We start from the raw sequence: 18,537 nt of genomic DNA, 5'->3' as shown, positions 1-18,537 counted from the left end.
AGTTCCATGTTTGGTTTACAGTGGCTAATATTGGCAAGGGGAGGCCACTCGTCAGTGAGGGGAAAATTAGTCATGAGTTAAAATTTGGTTGCATATTATCCAAGTGAATAATCCATATATACTAACCAGGACTTAAGTTATATAAATCATTACTTCAATCCTCCTCTACAAAAACTCAAAGTTTAATAGGATCATAAAATACCCTTTTATGGATAAACAAAAATCCTCTTTCCACCACAGGCTGAGGGAAACATTATGAACTAAGTTCGGACACAAATTGAAACATAAGTCAAGGGAACCTAGTATTCAATAGGCTAAAAGTTAAGGCTTTCTGAATCCTACATCCCTGGATATGAATTGCTTAGGGATTGTACAGATAGTTTACATGATCCCTGCCCAGCCGCTGACTGAAGATCCCACCTTTCTTTGTTTTCCACTGTGAATATACAAAGTTGTAGCTTAATATTAGTTATTTCAAGGTCTTTCTTCTTTTATTCTGAATCCGAACTGCTAAAATCTGTGTGTCCATTGCTTCAGGTTGTATATGATGAAGGGCCACTCTATGTCTTCTCCCCAACAGAAGAACTGAGGAAACGTTGGATTCACCAGCTCAAAAATGGTGAGAATTATTTGGAAAATAAACAAGTTTCCAAAGGAAGAAAGAAGGAAAGATGGAGGAATGAAAGGAGAGATGGGTGGGTGGAGAGGGAGAGGAAGGTACCACACACTAGGGTAACCCAATTCCACCACTCTCTCTGTAGGGCAATGTTGTAATTGTAGGTATTTCCATTTATTTATTTATAAAAATATCCCATTACTTTTTTTTATTTATTTACTTTTTTAAAGAGAGGGGAAGGGAGGGGGAAAGAGAGAGAGAGAAACATCAATGTGTGAGAGATACATGGTTGCCTCTTGCATGTACCCAACTGGGACCTGGCCCCCAGCCCAGGCATGTGCCCTGACTAGGAATCGAACCCATGACCTTTCAATTTGCAGGCCAGCTCTCAATCCACTGAGCCACACCAGCCAGGGAAAAATGTCCCATTCTTTACACTGATTACAAGGGTAGTATGGTGTGGCATTCCATGGTTATTGCAATATTTTGAATCCTAAGTATGTAATACCTAGTTCCAAAAAAAGATGGATGATTACGGGAGTGCTTGAAGTCAGAGTACAAAACCTGGTTCCAAGCCCTCTTCCACCACTAATAAGCAAAGTGATCTCTGGCAAGTAGGCCAACAAGTTTCTTTGAAGCTTGCTTTCTTTTTCTGTATTAGGAATAATAATAATGCCTGCCATATCTACCTCCAAGTTTGTCCTAAGGGTCAAATGATGCAATATATGTGAAAGCACATGAAAAACTGTAAAGCACTGTACATATTTCCATTGTGGATAGTTTCCAAGGAATTATTTCATATTCTTAGCTTTATGAGGATCTAAACTTGAACATAGTTTCAGCATTTCATATAAGCCATACAGTGTGCTCAGATAAACTTGACCATAAATGCTTGTAGCACAGGATGCATGCACACATATTTGCGTGTATATATAGCTACATGTCAAGTGACTGAGAGATTAACTGGTTGACTTGACATCAGGAAAGGCTGCCTAGAGAAACAGGAAGGATGGCAGACTGATAACGGCATGGTTGAGTTGTTGCATGACAGCCCTTTGTGTTAATAACATTTAGATTCTGATACTCAGTAGCGGGCTATACCAGCTCTGTCCAATCCCTTGAATGCAAGTCAATTGCTTGAAATAAAAATTATCAAATTTTTCAAGCTAAAAGAGGAGTAAAGAAGATAAAGGTCATTTATTGGACTCTTGCTATGTGCCAGACACCAAGCTAAATGCCTTATATTTATTTTCTCATTTAATTCTTATAGCAACCTGGGGCAAAACAACAACAGTAATAACTAATGCTTAATGAGCACTTACTATATACCAGGCTCTGGGCCAAGTATTTCGAATGCACTAGCTCATTAAACCCTCAAAACAAACTTATGAAGTATGTATTATTCACCTATTTACAGAGAAGGGACTGACGCTCAAAGAGGTTAAGTAACTTGCTCAACGGCACACAGCTAGTGAGTGGGGAAGCCTGGATTCTTACCACATCCCTAGGTCTATATGACTCCACAGACTAATCTCATAATACAGTCTTATGCAGCTTGGTTCTCTAGCCCAGAAATTGCACGTGCAGTTGGGTGCAAGATACAGTCATGTACTGCATCAGGACATTTGGGTCAACAACAGACTACATATATGACAGTGATTGCGTAAGATTATAATGGAGCTGAAGAATTCTTATGATCCAGTAACATCATAGTGCAACCCATTACTCACTTACTTGTGGTGATGCTGGTATAAACAAGCCTACTGAGCTACCACTCATGCAAAAGTACAGCAATACAATTATGTATAGTACATAATACTTGATAATAATAATAAACGACAATGTTACTGGTTTGTGTATTTACTATACTACACTTTTATTGTTATTTTAGAGTATACTTTTTCTACTTATAAAAAGTGTTTGCTGTAAAACAGTGTGCCATTTTTACACTAGCAGCAGCTTCATACATCTTGTGTTTACCACATCTGCGGATTACATCATTTTCTCTTGTGACTGATTTAATCTTGTGTAGTTTTGTACAAGCAGCATGCTATATAGACTTGTAGCCTATGAGCAATAGGCTATACCATAAGCCTAGGTGCGTAGTAAGCTATATCATTTAGGTTTGTATAAGTACACTCTATCATGTACATACAATGATGGAATTGCCTAATGACACATTTCTCAGAACCTATCCCCATCATTAGGCAGTGCATGATTGTATTCTAGAATAAGGCTATGCTGAGTATTACAAGTAGGTGATATCTTGTATCACACAGTTTAGTTCTTGGCATGTTTTGAGATAAGAGGCTTGCTTTAGCCCTGGAGGTGCAAAACAAGCAAATGCTTCAGTAGTGCTTATTATGATCCAGAAGCCTCTAAGTTCTTTACCAGTATTAATTCATTTCTTCTTCATATTAACCACATGAGGCAGTTATTTTTATCATCCTCATTTATAGATGAGAAAACTGAAGTACAGAGAGATGAAATAACTTAGCCAAAGACACTCAGTTAATAAGTGTCAAGGTCAGGCTTTGAACTCCATGCTCTGAATGAACAGGCTATTTCCAAGTCAGGGAAATATTTATAGGGGCTTAGATAAGAGCTCCAGAGGGCATATATATTTATGTTTCTTTGTTTCTCTCCACAGTGCCTCATACAGTGCCTTGCACACAGAAAGAGACTGATAAATAGTTGTGTTAATTGATTTTTCTGCAGGAGTACACAACCACCACTAACATGTGCTCCACATTGATGGACAGCTAAGATTTAGTTTGGAAATAGGGGAAGGTGGATATACTAGCTGAGGTAGAAACAAAAGAGAAAAAATGAACATATATAAGTTAGTAACTCCTTTACACTTCAAGTACTAATTTCAAAATCAATTGTAGGTTAGCCCAACAAAAATTTATTGAGTGCCTACTATATTCAAGGTGTAAGTAATAGCCCAGGATAAGAATAACCCATTGTAAACTTGTTTTATTGACACAGATGTTACCATTACTATGTTGATTATGCAATTCTATTAAAGGTCATTAAGTAAGTAAAATTACAGTAAAAATAAAGCCAAAACAAACAAACATAAAACATAACCACTTCAGCTGGGTCATTACTGTGGGTAGGTACAATTCTACCTTCTCTTCCCTTATGTTTTACTGAAGGCATTTTTTTTTTTTATCCATTTGTTCCAAACTGGGTGTATGTCTTGCTGAACCTGCTTGGGCTGACAACCTGAGCCAAAAAGTAGGTGCCTTACAACCAAAACCATATTTGCTGAGAGATTTAGATGCAAGTTCTAACAACCCCATGGCAGACCTAGGTGTTAGCAATGCCAATAGTGTGATAGTCTAGGAGCCATAAAATCCCACTCTAGTGATGTTATCCCACTTTAGGGTAAAATGCACCAATTAAAAATCATTAACATGAGAAGGCTACTTCATCAGAACCTTGGCTGTCTCTGCTATGAAGAGGCATGAGGGACCCTTCTGAGGTGCTAGATCTGAGTGGTGGTTAAACAGTTATAGACAAATGTGGTTAGCTGTATACCTTAGATCTGTGCACTTTATGATATGTAAGTTACATCTCAGTTTTAAAAAGTAGAGCCTCAGGTACCTCATATCCAGCTGCCATTTCTTTTTCAGTGGTACTTTCCACGCCAAGATTGTATGCCTGAGGACTTAGCCTTAGGCTCTCTTCTTCCATTTCTTTGAACATGGTAGTGGACACTTCAGTGTTACAGCACCACAGATATTTGGCTATATTCACTCTAGAATCTTTGTTTACTCAATCTCAATAGAGCCTATCCTAATTGCAACCTTAAAAATAAGCAAATTATGTGACCTCACCAAAATGAATGAAAGAGTGGCCTTGGCAAAACTCCAACCAGTTTAGGGTAAAATCATTCATTCATTCGTGAAACAGAATTTTAAATATTGTCCTGATAAATATGGATATGAAACACCAACCCGTCAAGTACTTAAAGAATGTGCACCAACTATTAGTGCTTCCCTATGCATTGGTAAAGTAAACCGTCTTTCCTAGCCTTCCCACTTGAATACTGTCCTTAGCTCAGGCTGTCATAACAAAATAACATAAACCAGGTGACTTAAACAACAAACATTTATTTCTCACAGTTCTGGTAGCTGGGGTGTCCAAAGTCAAGGTGCCTCCGATTTGGTTCCTGGTGAGAACACTGGCCTGGCTTGCAAACTGGCCACTTTCTCACTACATTCTCACATGGCACAGAGACAAAGAGAATCTCTCTCTTGAGTTGCTTCTTACAATGGCATTAATCCCATCATGAGAACTCCACTCTCATGACCTAATTCCCCCTCAAAGGCCTCATCTACCAATACCATTCCACTGGGGGGCCTCATAATATGAAGTTTGGAGGACACAAACATTCAGTCCCTAACAGACACTCTGCTTCTGCATTTCTCTTCTAAGTTGCTGGAAATACAAGCTTTGGATTATCCAACAAAAAAGTGTCATCATCTTAAAGTGACCTCTTAAAAGGCAGACATTATGTGATAATGTAGGGTGGGTTCTTAATGTGTGTGCTGGAGGCAGGGGGCAAGAAGCCTTATGTTCCCTCATTAGCATATTACATAGCTTAGTTTATCAGAGTAACTGGTTGTTAAGAATTCTTGTCATATTTACTGGTGTCCAGACCTGCGCCCAAGGGCCTTCAAACCCCTGGGCAAAAGGTAGTGGCATGAGGGGAAAGGGAAGGAGTGATGGAATCAATCAGTTCTTGACGAGTATATGGAATGTTGTTTAGAATTGCCAGTACCTGGTAATAATAAAAGTCAGACAGATGTTTGGTTGTTTTTACTATTATTTTTAAAATTCTCTATGGATGATGCAGTCCCTTGTAGCTTGCACCCCATCTGAATAGCTCTCGCCACCATGCAATGGTGAAGGGGAGTGCTGAAAAAGTGAGGGGTCAGGGTGGGCAAGGTAGAGTGGTTAGAAATTTTCAAATCCATGTTTAGGAAAACATCACGGTAGAACTTCATTTTATTTTATTTATTGATTTGAGAGAGAGAAAGAGGAAAAGAGAAAGAAAAACATCAATTTGTTTTTCTACTTATTTATGCATTTATCAGTTGATTCTTGTATATGCCCTGATGGGGGATCATTGAACCCACAACCTCGGCATATCAGGATGACACTCTAACCAAATGAGCTACCCAGCCAGGGCACCACTTTTTTTTGACACCACTTTTAATCCTTTACACCTGGCCACCAGAAGCTTCTAGGCCTCCTCAAAAGCCTTAAGTGGGTAGAATATGACTGACAAGCTCTTAAGGACTGGAGTTGGTCTCTACAGAGAAAGGTTTTGTTTTGTTGTCTTTTTAAAAACGTTATGCAGGGGTTCTTCTTATCAGTAAAGGCTGAAATGTATATGTCCTCAAATGTGTATATTCTTAAACCAGCCTAGGTCTTTGTCCCAATGCTAGCTATTGTCAATTATTTTAGTTGTCTTTGCTTCTGTGTTATATAACATGATCCCATGATGACTTGCCTAATTGACTTCATGTTAAGGTTCTTGAGATGCAACAGTATTATACTATATTCAAGGTATGAGTAATGACCAAACTGTATTACCAATTCTTCCTGTCTACAGACCACTTTATTCTTTACCAAGTACTTTGGATTCTGGGAGATCTTTTGAGTCTCACAAACCTGGAACAGAAATGGAGCTACTGAGTTTATCTCCCACAATGAGTTAACCCACCTTTGTGGTCCTGGGTAGATTGAAACCATGTTTATTCTAGACAGAATCTAGAGGGAAAATAAGTTTCATTTGCCCGTGAGCTCACTCCATTGACTAGTCTATGAACACAGAAAGCATGATGCAGAAGTTCCTACTAGGGCAGATATGGCTAAAAGATCACTTAGGGAGCTGGGACATTGGTATATTGAAAGCTGGAGTGAGAGTTTGGCTTTGCAAAACTGTGTCCCTTTCTGGAAAGGTATACCATAATCAACAGCTGCCTTGTAAGAAGACTGTAATGGCTACATGGGAAAATGGAGATAACATATTTTTGTTTTGGGGCTCTGGAGACATCAGATATTCTTATCATGTTGGTCAGGAGATAGTCATCCTGACTGACCACTGAAGAGAACTGCACAGAAAATCTCTGGGGCCAGGCACGGGAGCCAACTGATCCTGTTGTTTGCTTCCCTTCAGGTGTCTGATGAAGGGGCAGTTGTTTGAAGCTCACCACTAAGCTTAGTCAAAGAGGAAAACATGCAAATGGTGGATTCTCCTGCATGTCAGATATGATCTCTCTCTCTCTTTTCTCTTCTCCTCTGTTACAGTAATCCGGTATAACAGTGATCTGGTACAGAAATACCACCCTTGCTTCTGGATTGATGGGCAGTATCTCTGCTGCTCTCAGACAGCCAAAAATGCTATGGGCTGCCAAATTTTGGAGAACAGGAATGGAAGTAAGAGATCTGATCAATTATTATTTCTCCCTCCTTTTACTCTATCACGCACTCTCTCAACAGGTTTGTACATTATGCCCATGGCAAGAAGGGGAGTACTGAAATTCAGCTGGTGCTCTGTTCTCCAATCTGTACAACCTGCCACAGGGCTTTTCCTATCTTGCAAAGTTCCAGACCAAACCTGTCTCCAGGCCTTTTCCTAATGCACATTCTGTATCATCTCTTGTATCTTATTTTGCAGGCTTGAAACCTGGGAGTTCTCACCGGAAGACAAAAAAGCCTCTTCCTCCCACACCTGAGGAGGACCAGGTATACAGGGGAATTGGGTGCTGCTACAGCTCAAATAGAAAATTACAGTCACCCCAGAAAACACTCTGAAGTCTTAGAATTTCCCTGAGACTTGGTACTGTTAATTGATAGTCTTTCTGAAACATGGAATTTGTCCTTCTAATTAGGACTTCCACTTCACTGGAAAGATAGAGGGCTATTTGGAAGCTCTTGACAATCATTTAATCCAATCACCTGTTTAAAACAAAACAAAGCCCTATTTTTTTAAATGAAAAATATTTTCAAACATTAAGTTGAAATAATTTAATAGGGAACACCCATATGCATAATACCTTCATCCTACCACTAATATATTACTTCAAACTTGCTTTTCTTGGCTACATTTTGAGGTCTGGAAAGCCCTTCCTCATATACAGGCAGACCTTGGAGATATTGTGAGTTTGGTTCCAGACCACCAAAATAAAGTGAGTCATAATACTTTGCTAGTGGAGGGTCTTGTCTTCAATTTGTAAAAAACGGAACATCTGTGAAGCACGATAAAGGAGGGCAGAAATCATTATACTCATTTTACAAACAACAAAACTGAGATTCAAAACCACTTAGTAGACCCATGAGCCAGTTTAGTGCCAAATAGTTTTCCTGACTGTGTTTTTTCTCTGGAAGCTCTAAAAATACTGATGTCTGGCTCTGGCTGGGGTGGCTCAGTTGGTTGGAGTGCCATCCCATACACCGAAAGGTTGTGGGTTCGATTCCCAGTCAGGGCACATACGTAGTTTGCGGATTTGGTCCGTGATCCAGGAGCATACAGGGGGCAACCAATCAATGCTTCTCTCTCACATCAGTGTTTCTCTCTCCCCTTTCCTCTCTCTCTAAAAGCAATGAAAAAGTGTGCTAGGGGGAGGATAAAACAAAGTACTGATGTCTGGGTTCCATCCTCAGAGATTTTGATGTAATTGGTCTGGGAAACTGCTTGGGTGTCAGGATTGTTAAACAAATATTCCCTACATGATTCTGATGCGCACCCTCGACTGAGAACCCCTGCATAAATGCTTAAAAATGGATGCTGAAAGATGTTTTTATTATGCCTGATTTGGGTTATAATGGTGTGTCTAGTAAGCCAGAGAATTGGGAGAGAAGAGAGTACTTGATGTGTAGCCAAACCACCCTACTTTTTTCTCGTATTTACACAGATCTTGAAAAAGCCACTGCCTCCTGAACCAACAGCAGCACCAGTCTCCACAAGTGAACTTAAAAAGGTTGTAGCCCTTTATGATTACATGCCAATGAATGCAAATGATCTACAGCTGCAGAAAGGTGATGAATATTTTATCCTGGAGGAGAGCAACTTACCCTGGTGGCGAGCACGAGATAAAAATGGGTGAGTCCACGACAGTCATTCCTGAGCCTTGTGACTGCCCACCTCACAGACATGCAAAATCCTGCAGCGTAATTTCCCTACTTGGTATCCCAATCAGAAATTGTTCTTCCCACACCAGGATGAATAGGCTGTCCCTCCAAGTGCTTCCCAGAGTGTAGCTCTACATGTGGCCATCTCTCTGAGACTGTAGGGTCTGGCCACATATTGTAATGCACAAATCACCAATGCCACATGTGCAGAAGCTACACGTTTCACTAGCCTAGCCATGCATCTGCAACACGATCCTCTTTAGAGAGGGGCATGGTTTATGTACCTCCATTTGAGATTGGTTCTAAGCTCGGGGATATGGGCATATGAATCTGTCTCTCCCCCAGGATGGGGAGTGCTGGATGACCTACCACAGTGTCTTCTCTACAGGCAGGAAGGCTACATCCCTAGTAACTACGTCACCGAAGCAGAAGACTCCATAGAAATGTATGAGTGAGTATGCTTATGTTTCCAGTGCACAATCGTCCAGGAGAAATAAAATATAGTATATACATTTTTTGTAGTTTCAACAAAATTTTGGCCCTGGCTGGTGTGGCTTGGTGGATTGAGTACCAACCTGTGAACCGAAAGGTTGCTGGTTCAATTCCTAGTCAGGGTACATGCCTGGGTCATGGGCCACGTCCCCAGTTGGGGGCATGTGAGAGGCAACCGACTTATGCATCTCTTGCACATCAATGTTTCTCTCCCTCTCTTTCTACCTTCTTTCCCCTCTCTAAAAGTAAATAAATAAAATCTTAAAAAAAAGAAATTTCCTTATAAAAATTATTTTGATTTCAAGTACTTATTAAAATCATTGCCAACTAAGTCAATGATGCCACCACCCCAAGTTAGCACCCATGTCTTACCCTCACCATAAACACCCTGTGCTTATGAGACCTAAAGAGATCACCACACGCTTGAAATCCAGAAGAACCACACTCAAAGAGTTGACAGCCTTATAGAAAACATTTTGAAAGGGTGAAAATGTTAAACTTCCGCCATTGTCCTTTCTTCTTAATCATAGAAGTGGATTTTCTTTAAGTGCCCTATTCCTGATCCTTTCCCTGCAACTCTTTGCCACATGTTTTTGCCCTATACTCTCTACTTCCATGAAATTTCAGTACCAGCTGGGCTTTGAGAAAGGGATGCAGTTGTGCTTTACACATGGTAAGCACTCAATAAATGGGGGTTGAGTGAATTGAATGAATCACTAGGATGAATAAGCCTTGGAGGGCACTCTAATCCCACAATCAGTTACACCATGACCTAGGAGCTATTCAAGTACTCTCCCTTTACAGGTGGTATTCCAAGCACATGACTCGGAGTCAAGCTGAAGAACTGCTGAAGCAGGAGGTAAGTGTGCCACCACAAGCAAATGGCATTCTCCTTGAACAAAAAATGAGGACACTGAATTGAGGGCTTGCTGCTGCCCACCACTTCCAGGCAAGGAAGTGTCAAGGCCATTATTTTATGGGGTCCCAATTAAACTTTTCAGTATCAAAAGCAATGAGTTTGTAGCTGAATCATGGAAGTTGGCAGTGAAATCCGGGCTTGTTCTATTTTATTCCAGGTTTGGGCTGGTGGGGTGCAGATGTGACCACCACTTCCTCCTTACAGTCAGCTTCTTTTTTGTTGTTTCAGGGGAAGGAAGGTGGTTTCATTGTCAGAGACTCCAGCAAAGCTGGAAAATATACTGTGTCTGTGTATGCTAAATCTGCAGGGTGAGTGCTACTGTTCCAAGGCCCTGGGGACAAAACAGAGGGGAGCCCTCTCAACAGCTCTTTAATGGTGTGCCCCTCCTACTTCCTCTGTCCTGGAAACTCAAAACTCATCTCACTTCACTTCTTGCACCTTGGGTGACCCTTGTTCCCAAGTTGTTGACTTAGAATCTACTTCTTCAGGGACCCTCAAGGGGTGATACGCCATTATGTTGTGTGTTCCACACCTCAAAGCCAGTATTACCTGGCTGAGAAGCATCTCTTCAGCACCATCCCTGAGCTCATTAACTACCATCAGCATAACTCTGCAGGTGAGTATCAGGGCCATGAAAGAATGGTGTGACAAGTACCAGATGAAGCAATTCAGAACAAGGTGATGAGGGGAAGAATAAGCGTAACAGGGCAGAAAGTACAAATTAGCTGTCAAAGTCAGCCCCTATGATGCTTGGTGGAGGTCAAAAAAAGAACTTGTACCCATAGGGACTGATTTCTCATTTGAAGATTTATGCTCAGTGCTAAGGAATGACATAGATGAGAGTGGTGATTAATGAATCAGCAAGTATTCATTGAGTTACTACTGTGTACTCAGCAATCTCCTCAGTACTAGAGGAGAATGCAGGAAAATTATTAATCAAGGTCCTTGCATTCAAATTAAATAAGTTTAGAAAGCATCAGAAAACAGCTTGTAAGTACAGTAAGTCCTCACTTAATGTCACTGATAGATTCTGCAACTTTAAGCAAAACAATGTGTAACAAAGCCAATTTTACCATAGGCTAATTGATATAAACAAGTGTTAAGTTTCTATGGTAGCACATCAACATTATAACAAAACGACATTATTCAAGGACCTGCTGTAGTGTAGATATTCTAAAAACTGGAAGATTGGTAAGGGAAAAAGGTTCATGGAGAAGGTTGTAATGTGAGTTAAGCCTAGATTTGGAGGTGGGGATATATTTAGCTTGGGGGTGTATTTCAATTAATATTTTCTCTTTTTTTGTTTCTGGAAATTCTTTTATGAGAGGAGAAACTTCCAGAAAAATTTGGGTTTGTGAACATCTTCTGGGATTCAAAACGTACTAGAAAAGTGAACATCAGAAGTGTGAGGTTTTAAGTGAGGGTGTGTGAGGTATCCTACCACCTATGCTACATGAGGAACATGACCCCCTCTGTGTGTTTCAGGGCTCATATCTAGGCTCAAATATCCAGTGTCTCAACAAAACAAGAATGCGCCTTCTACTGCAGGCCTGGGCTACGGTAACCGCTTATTTCTCTAGGGTAGGGTGGACTGTCCAGGTGCAAAGACTGGCTTTGGTAGACCCAATTAGACAAGTGTCCTTGCAACACACTATTCTGCACCAGCTGTGTCAAGGAAAGTTAAGACAGAGCCAAACAAAAGTTATTTAATTATTTTATCCCTCTGGTGGCTCCTACTGGGACTGCAAAAACATAAACTCATAAAGGGATTATTTTTTTTAAATTGTGGTTTTAAAAATATATAATCATAAAGCATTTTAAGAGGTTGTCCTTATGGCTGACTTGCACCTAAAATTTCCAGATTCCTCTAACCAGTAATCCCTTGTTCCTGAGATTTACCTGAGCAAAGATGTATTAGTACTCCTGAGAATTTCCTTTTTACTGTTTGCCTATTTCTACCTTCAGTAGGGATTCTTGTCTATTGTAGGAATTATACCTACAGGACTCCCAAAGACTCACACTAGGACTTTGTTGTTGTAGGATCATGGGAAATTGATCCAAAGGACCTGACCTTCTTGAAGGAGCTGGGGACTGGACAATTTGGAGTAGTGAAGTATGGGAAATGGAGAGGCCAGTATGATGTGGCCATCAAGATGATCAAAGAAGGCTCCATGTCTGAGGATGAGTTCATTGAAGAAGCGAAAGTCATGATGTGAGTTGTAGCCCAAAGTAAACTCTCAATCCAGTTGCTGGAGTCTAGGCATTACCAGGACAATCCACTGTGATTTAACATGACTTTTAGTGAAGGAGATTTGGAACCAGGGCCCGAGGTCAACCTTTTATTGGTGGGAGTCCTGATTTTTAAGGTAATCATTTATCTGCCTTAGACATTGGTTGAGATTAGTGTTGATCATGGGTGCTTACCATCTCAGTAGCATTTCAGAGTGGTTGTGGAAAATGAAACTTTCCAAAGGAAGACTGACTCTGATTTACCCCTTGATTTGTTTCCTGTTCTATTGATGGTGCCCAAGTCCCTGCTCACTGTTACATATTAGGCACTGTTGGAATTTGGGTGGGGAGGAGGAAAGTCAACTTGCTATTGTGGTCCCTTATCTGCCACTCTAATCCCAGGCCAACCCTGTTCTACTGCAGCCCTTTTCTGACTGGTATGCAGAGCCAGAAGGGCAGGACTGGTTTATTTCCTCTCCTGTAGGAATCTTTCCCATGAGAAGCTGGTACAGTTGTACGGTGTCTGCACCAAACAGCGCCCCATCTTCATCATCACTGAGTACATGGCCAATGGCTGCCTACTCAACTACCTGAGGGAGATGCGCCACCACTTCCAGAGTCAGCAACTGCTGGAGATGTGCAAGGATGTTTGCGAAGCCATGGAATACCTGGAGTCAAAGCAGTTCCTCCACAGAGACCTGGTGGGATCTCAGAAGTATTAGCCTGGGATCAAGGGCTGAGGGGGTGGAAGTAGCAGAGGAAGACATATAATTACATGGATGAGGAGGGTTGCTGAAGCCATCATTTCAGTTTTATCTACAAAACACTGAAAGTTAGGTGAGCCTCTGCCCAGTGGTCAGCCAGTCAAGGATCTCCAGACTCAACACCACAAGTCCTGCCATGGTGGGAGCTAGAGCACTCACTTCTAGCCCCCTACCACACCAAGGAAATGGTGGTGTCCTTCAGGGGCAGAAGGCCAACACTGCTTCCCAAAGGGGCTGCTCCTGGCCAAGAGCCATCATTTGGTTACATCAGAGTCACAAACCAGGGCCTGTGGGTGTATGTTATTTTTTAATGTTACATATTAGCAAACTCTTAAAAAGAAATGCTTCATATTAAAAAAAACCCTGAATTTCCAGCTTCTCTTGAAAGTCTATACAATCTTGTAACACCAGGTCCATAATCTCACAGGCCATGCTAACAGTAGGCTGGAGCTGAGGAGCAGCTGCCTGCTTTAGATAAGCCACGTTCTCTGCAATTTCTTGCAATTTCCAGCCACCACACTTCACTCTCTCACTTTACCTGCCTGGCCTCTAGAGGCATGAGTTTGTGCCCCTGCCTATTTCTACCAGGACAACGCTCAGAGGGTCCTAGTCCCACTGGCAGAAAAGCAGAAATCAAAGCACTCTTGCCTTCTGTTCTCCCTTAATTCTCTCAGTGCCAGACGGGGTGTTGTGGAATTGCCAATGTGAATGAAATGATTCTGCATGTCCTCAGTGTTTTACTTATTACTACACATATCAGGTTACTTTACATATGGTGGAAATACATTAACATTTCTCAGTGTCAGCTGACTCCTGTAAGGTGGAAAGGTGTCTCTAGTTGAAGGAGATGAGGCTACCCTGGCTTCACTCTCCTGGTGGGAGGGAAGTTTTGTGCCTTTAACCTGTGTGCCAAGGATTGAGTCTCACTGCTATCTGTTGTACTACAGGCAGCTCGAAATTGTTTGGTAAACGATCAAGGAGTTGTTAAAGTATCTGACTTTGGCCTGTCCAGGTAAGTGTGTCTTTTTCATCTTTCCCTCCAAAGGTAAAAATATCACAGTACAAACTTAAGGAGACATTGCAATTTTCAATCCTTTTTCTTTCTTTTTTCTCATTCTAGTCTTTTTCAACATCTTTCTACATTTTTTCTTTTTCTGAATGATTTGTCACTTTTTTCATCCTTTTGTTTTATTGTTATATTCTTTTCTTCTCCTTTCTCCTTCCCTTTTATTTTTAAGCGAATTTTCCCAGTGCCTATCTTGATCTCTTAATCCTGTTGCCTTTACTAGATCCCTCCTTATTTCTTAATCAGTTTAAGTCTCACTGGCAACTGCAGAATGGAAGGGAGGGAAGGAGAAGGATAGAGAACAGAAAGGGATAGAGAGGAAGAAGGGAGTACCTATTAGGTCTTATTTCACTTCACCTTTGCTGTAACCAATTGTCAATCAGGGAGGCTAAATCAGATATAAGAACAGGAATTTGTTAAAAAATAACATTTTAAAAACACACTGGCTGGCTTGTAGGCATGTATTTATGCAATTCTTGTGACTGTGCCAAGAAAACATAGATACGTATCAAGCTTCCAAATCCTAATAGTAATGAGCCCTGAATCCTTTGCAGGTATGTTCTGGATGATGAATACACAAGCTCAGTGGGCTCCAAATTTCCAGTCCGGTGGTCTCCACCAGAAGTGCTTATGTACAGCAAGTTCAGCAGTAAATCTGACATTTGGGCTTTTGGTGAGTGGATAAGATTATAAAAATTATGCAGCTCAAAAGTAGAGGAATGCAATAGGGAAAATGACACTTTGCATCCTACACAGAGAGGTAATTTGTTCTTGCTTTTCATTCATCTAATCCTTAGGCAGTGCTTACTATGTCAGGCACCCCAGGATTTCTGGGGATAAAACCAGTAAACTAGACACAATCCCTGCCTTCTTAGAATTTACAATATATTACGATGAGGGCAACAAACAATTCATTCTGTATTTGACAGCTTCTGAATACTGATTATGTACCAGGCACTCTGCCAGACCCTATAACCACAAAGACAAATATGATGCTGTCTCTCTGCTGGAGGAGCTAATGGTCCAGTGCAACCCTGATTAGCCTCCAGTGTAATCAGTACTATAGCGGAAGTTTGGACAAAACGCAAAAATCACAGAGGGGCAGTTGGGCTGAATCTACTTTCTGAGGTTGTTTTAGGAAGACTAGGATCCCTGATACCTGAAAAGACTGAAAACTGACTTGCTACATTTTTTTCATTTTCTAGGGGTTTTGATGTGGGAAATTTACTCTCTGGGGAAAATGCCATATGAGAGATTTACTAACAGTGAAACTGCTGAACACATTGCCCAAGGCCTGCGTCTCTACAGGCCTCATCTAGCTTCTGAGCGGGTATATACCATCATGTACAGCTGCTGGCATGAGGTAAGTGTTTTCTTGGGACCTGTTAAATTATTTTCTTGTACCTAGTTTCTCATTTAGCCAGCCAGGCACCCAGTCCCTACTCTCTTTGACTGCATGGAGCTGCACACATTTTAAGACCCTAGCCTGCACCCTAATTCTTCTATGGCCAGAAACTGTCCTGGGCTCACTCCAATTCTCACTAGAGTATTATTAGCAGACTCCAATAACAACTCAGCTTTAGGAAGAGGGGGTGATGTGAAGTCATATCACCTAGTATACACAGGCAGCCAAAGGCACTCAGACAAATGTATGGCATTAAAAAACAAAAGTCATTAAAATGTGTATTCATTCTTTTGAGAGTCATTGGTCCTTTCTTCTACTTTACTGCCACCCCTTCCTGGCTGTGCCCATAGGTGAGATTTTAAAAATAAAGGCACTATGACCTGAAAGGGAACAAAAATAGGTAGTACTCTTTTGAAAAATGGTACATTATGGGGCATGTCATATTTTTAAAATAAAGAGCCTGTCCTACTATTACTAAAATGCTTTGCTGCTATCACCTTTGGTTCTTCCAGAGGTACCTTCTCCACTCTTTAGTAGATCCTTGGCAACCTTAATTTGGCAACCTCAATATTTAGTGAAAATAAATGCTCAGCTTTTAGTTCTGCCCCACTAGAAACAGGAAGACATTGTCCAACAAGCACATATGTGAATCTGGAGCCCTTTCAGTGGAGTAAAAAAATTAGAAATCTGGATCAGAGCATGGCATCTTTTCCTTCAAAAAATGACTGGGGTCACAAGGAAAGTATGGAGAACCCCTTGGTGCCATTTCTCTTCTCTCTCCTGTGCCATTCAGAATTAAGGTTGAATGGCTATGCTACCTCCCAACTAGGATATCCTCACTCTGCTAATTAAGTGTTTCAGAGAGGCACTTTCCCCACGGCCTGTTTAAAGTAGTAATCTCCAAAGTGGATGTACATCAGAATCCCTGGGGAATGCCTAAAGCTATAGATGACTGGGCCTTATCTCCAGAGATTCTGATGAGGTATGTCTGGCGTAGAACCCAGAAATATCTTTTTAATTTTTTTTTAATTTCAGAGAGAGAGATAGGGATAGAGAGAAAAAGAGAGAGAGAGAGAGAGAGCGCCACTTGTTGTTCCACTTATTCATGCATTCATTGGTTGATTCTTGGCTGTTCCCTGACTGGAGATTGAACCTGCAAACTTGGTGTTATCAGGACGACACTCCTACCAACTGAGCTACCTGGCCAAGGACCCAGAAATTCAGATACTCATCTAGGTGTGAGAGCCACTGATTCAAAGGAACAGAAATTGATGGCTTTTTGGTCCTAATAAATTGAGATCTTTCTGGCATGACTATGCCTTGAATCACTAAATACCTCAGAGGCTTATGGACCATGGCTGTCACAAAGAGCCTTAGTCTGCAAACCAGACGGTAGGTTCCAGGTGCTCAGGATCCCTGCCCAGTGATGCATGCAGCCCATGGTCTTGAAATGTTAATTCCTTTGTTAATTTTGACTATGAGATGATAGAAAAACTGTTTGAAACCAAGCTAAAAATTATCAAAGGTTATAGGATTTCAGTTCTGTCAACCTCTTGTTTGGTAGCCATTTTTCAGTTGAGGATACAAAATAAGAAGGCATTGGTGTACAATTACATAATGAATTCGCTGTATTTTAATCAATGTTTGTCAGTTTAATTTGCAAATTGTCCTCATCACATTAATAATCTGAGTTATTAAAGATGAAAAGTGCACAAGTATTTTATAGAGTGCTATTTTTTCCTTTTTTTTTTTTTAATCAACAGGATATGTTACTAGGCAGATAGTATGTACTTAATAAACTTTTGCTACTCTCTCATTGCATTTCCCTTGAATTCCAGATTTTATCCCACTATAACACTGTACTTTTTCTTTGGTTTTAGAAAGCAGATGAACGTCCCACTTTCAAAGTTCTTCTGAGTAACATCCTAGATGTCATGGATGAAGAATCCTGAGCTCACCAATAAGCTTCCTGGTTTTACTCTCGTCCACAAACCCCAATTTCACTTTCTTTGGGGCAAACCCAGTGTATAGGCCCTGAAGCCTTTGTACTTTCACTGAATACACAAAGACCCCTCTCTACATGTAGGGATGCCTCTCTTCTTTGCTTCCCTGGGATAGTACCTTGTGAGCAAAGGCCATGAAATTATTGTGCCTGGTGTTGTGCCCCAGAGAATAAATTTCCTGAGTATCAAGAGACTAAATTTGGGATGCAAACAGTTTGTGGGGGAGGGAAGTAAATAGCCTCACAGGGGGTCCAACAGCTCTTTTGGGCAGGCATTAGAGTTTATGGGAAGGGAGGTCGAATCTGGCAAAAATAAAACAGTGTCATAGAAATGGGAGGGGAGGGTGTTTTGATAAAATAAAATTACTGGAAAGCATGAAGGTTTCTTGCCATCTCAATTAATTATGCAGCCTTTCTGAAATGCCCTATCTCAGTGTTCTAGAAAACTGTTTTGTGGCACGGGTTTGGCATATTCCTGTCTTGAGAAATCCATAGGATCCTCGGCATTTAACCCCTCCGGCTCTGGGAAAATTCTGCCTCTGCAAATTCTGCTCTCAGACAAATCCTGCTGGAGCCTCTTTCCCGAAGTTAGGAGGGGAAAACCCGGGACCCCTAAGAGAAGGTCGGATCAGTCGGGGCTGGGAACAAGGCACCTGGCAAAGTGTGGAATAATTCAGCAGTGGACAAAGGTGGGACTGTTGGGCTGGCCAGGAACCGCCCATGTGGTCTGCAGTAACTTCCTTTTTTAATTGATTTTTTAAAAAATTTCTTTTCCAAATAAGGTCTGTACAGGGATGAGGCGCTGGGGTGCAAGTCCTGAAACCTCAGTGCACAGACAGGGTGGGGATACGGGCGGGAAAAGTGTGCACAGGCGGCCAGGAACAGCTCTTGGT

At 41.2% G+C, this 18,537-nt stretch overlaps 1 protein-coding gene across 3 annotated transcripts in view; it reads left to right on the top strand.

Moving 5' to 3' along the window:
* Positions 1 to 18,020, top strand: part of BTK (Bruton tyrosine kinase) — a 31,084-nt gene extending 13,064 nt beyond the window's left edge. For 2 of the 3 annotated variants that reach the window (XM_024578729.3, XM_045186580.2), the window contains exons 5-19: positions 538 to 619; positions 6,944 to 7,072; positions 7,314 to 7,381; positions 8,551 to 8,738; positions 9,156 to 9,218; positions 10,064 to 10,118; positions 10,407 to 10,486; positions 10,667 to 10,794; positions 11,664 to 11,738; positions 12,219 to 12,390; positions 12,892 to 13,108; positions 14,119 to 14,183; positions 14,792 to 14,910; positions 15,443 to 15,600; positions 17,523 to 18,020. In XM_024578729.3, coding sequence (XP_024434497.1) covers positions 538 to 619; positions 6,944 to 7,072; positions 7,314 to 7,381; positions 8,551 to 8,738; positions 9,156 to 9,218; positions 10,064 to 10,118; positions 10,407 to 10,486; positions 10,667 to 10,794; positions 11,664 to 11,738; positions 12,219 to 12,390; positions 12,892 to 13,108; positions 14,119 to 14,183; positions 14,792 to 14,910; positions 15,443 to 15,600; positions 17,523 to 17,594 — 1,671 coding nt within the window. In that variant the 3' untranslated portion in view covers positions 17,595 to 18,020. The remainder of the gene's footprint in view (positions 1 to 537; positions 620 to 6,943; positions 7,073 to 7,313; positions 7,382 to 8,550; positions 8,739 to 9,155; positions 9,219 to 10,063; positions 10,119 to 10,406; positions 10,487 to 10,666; positions 10,795 to 11,663; positions 11,739 to 12,218; positions 12,391 to 12,891; positions 13,109 to 14,118; positions 14,184 to 14,791; positions 14,911 to 15,442; positions 15,601 to 17,522) is intronic. The other variant, XM_053917593.1, reaches the window with a different exon arrangement.
* Positions 18,021 to 18,537: the final 517 nt, after the last annotated feature.

The sequence above is a fragment of the Desmodus rotundus genome, chromosome X (assembly GCF_022682495.2).
Source record: "Desmodus rotundus isolate HL8 chromosome X, HLdesRot8A.1, whole genome shotgun sequence".
NCBI lineage: Eukaryota > Metazoa > Chordata > Mammalia > Chiroptera > Phyllostomidae > Desmodus > Desmodus rotundus.
This window is presented reverse-complemented; position numbering and strand designations above follow the sequence as displayed.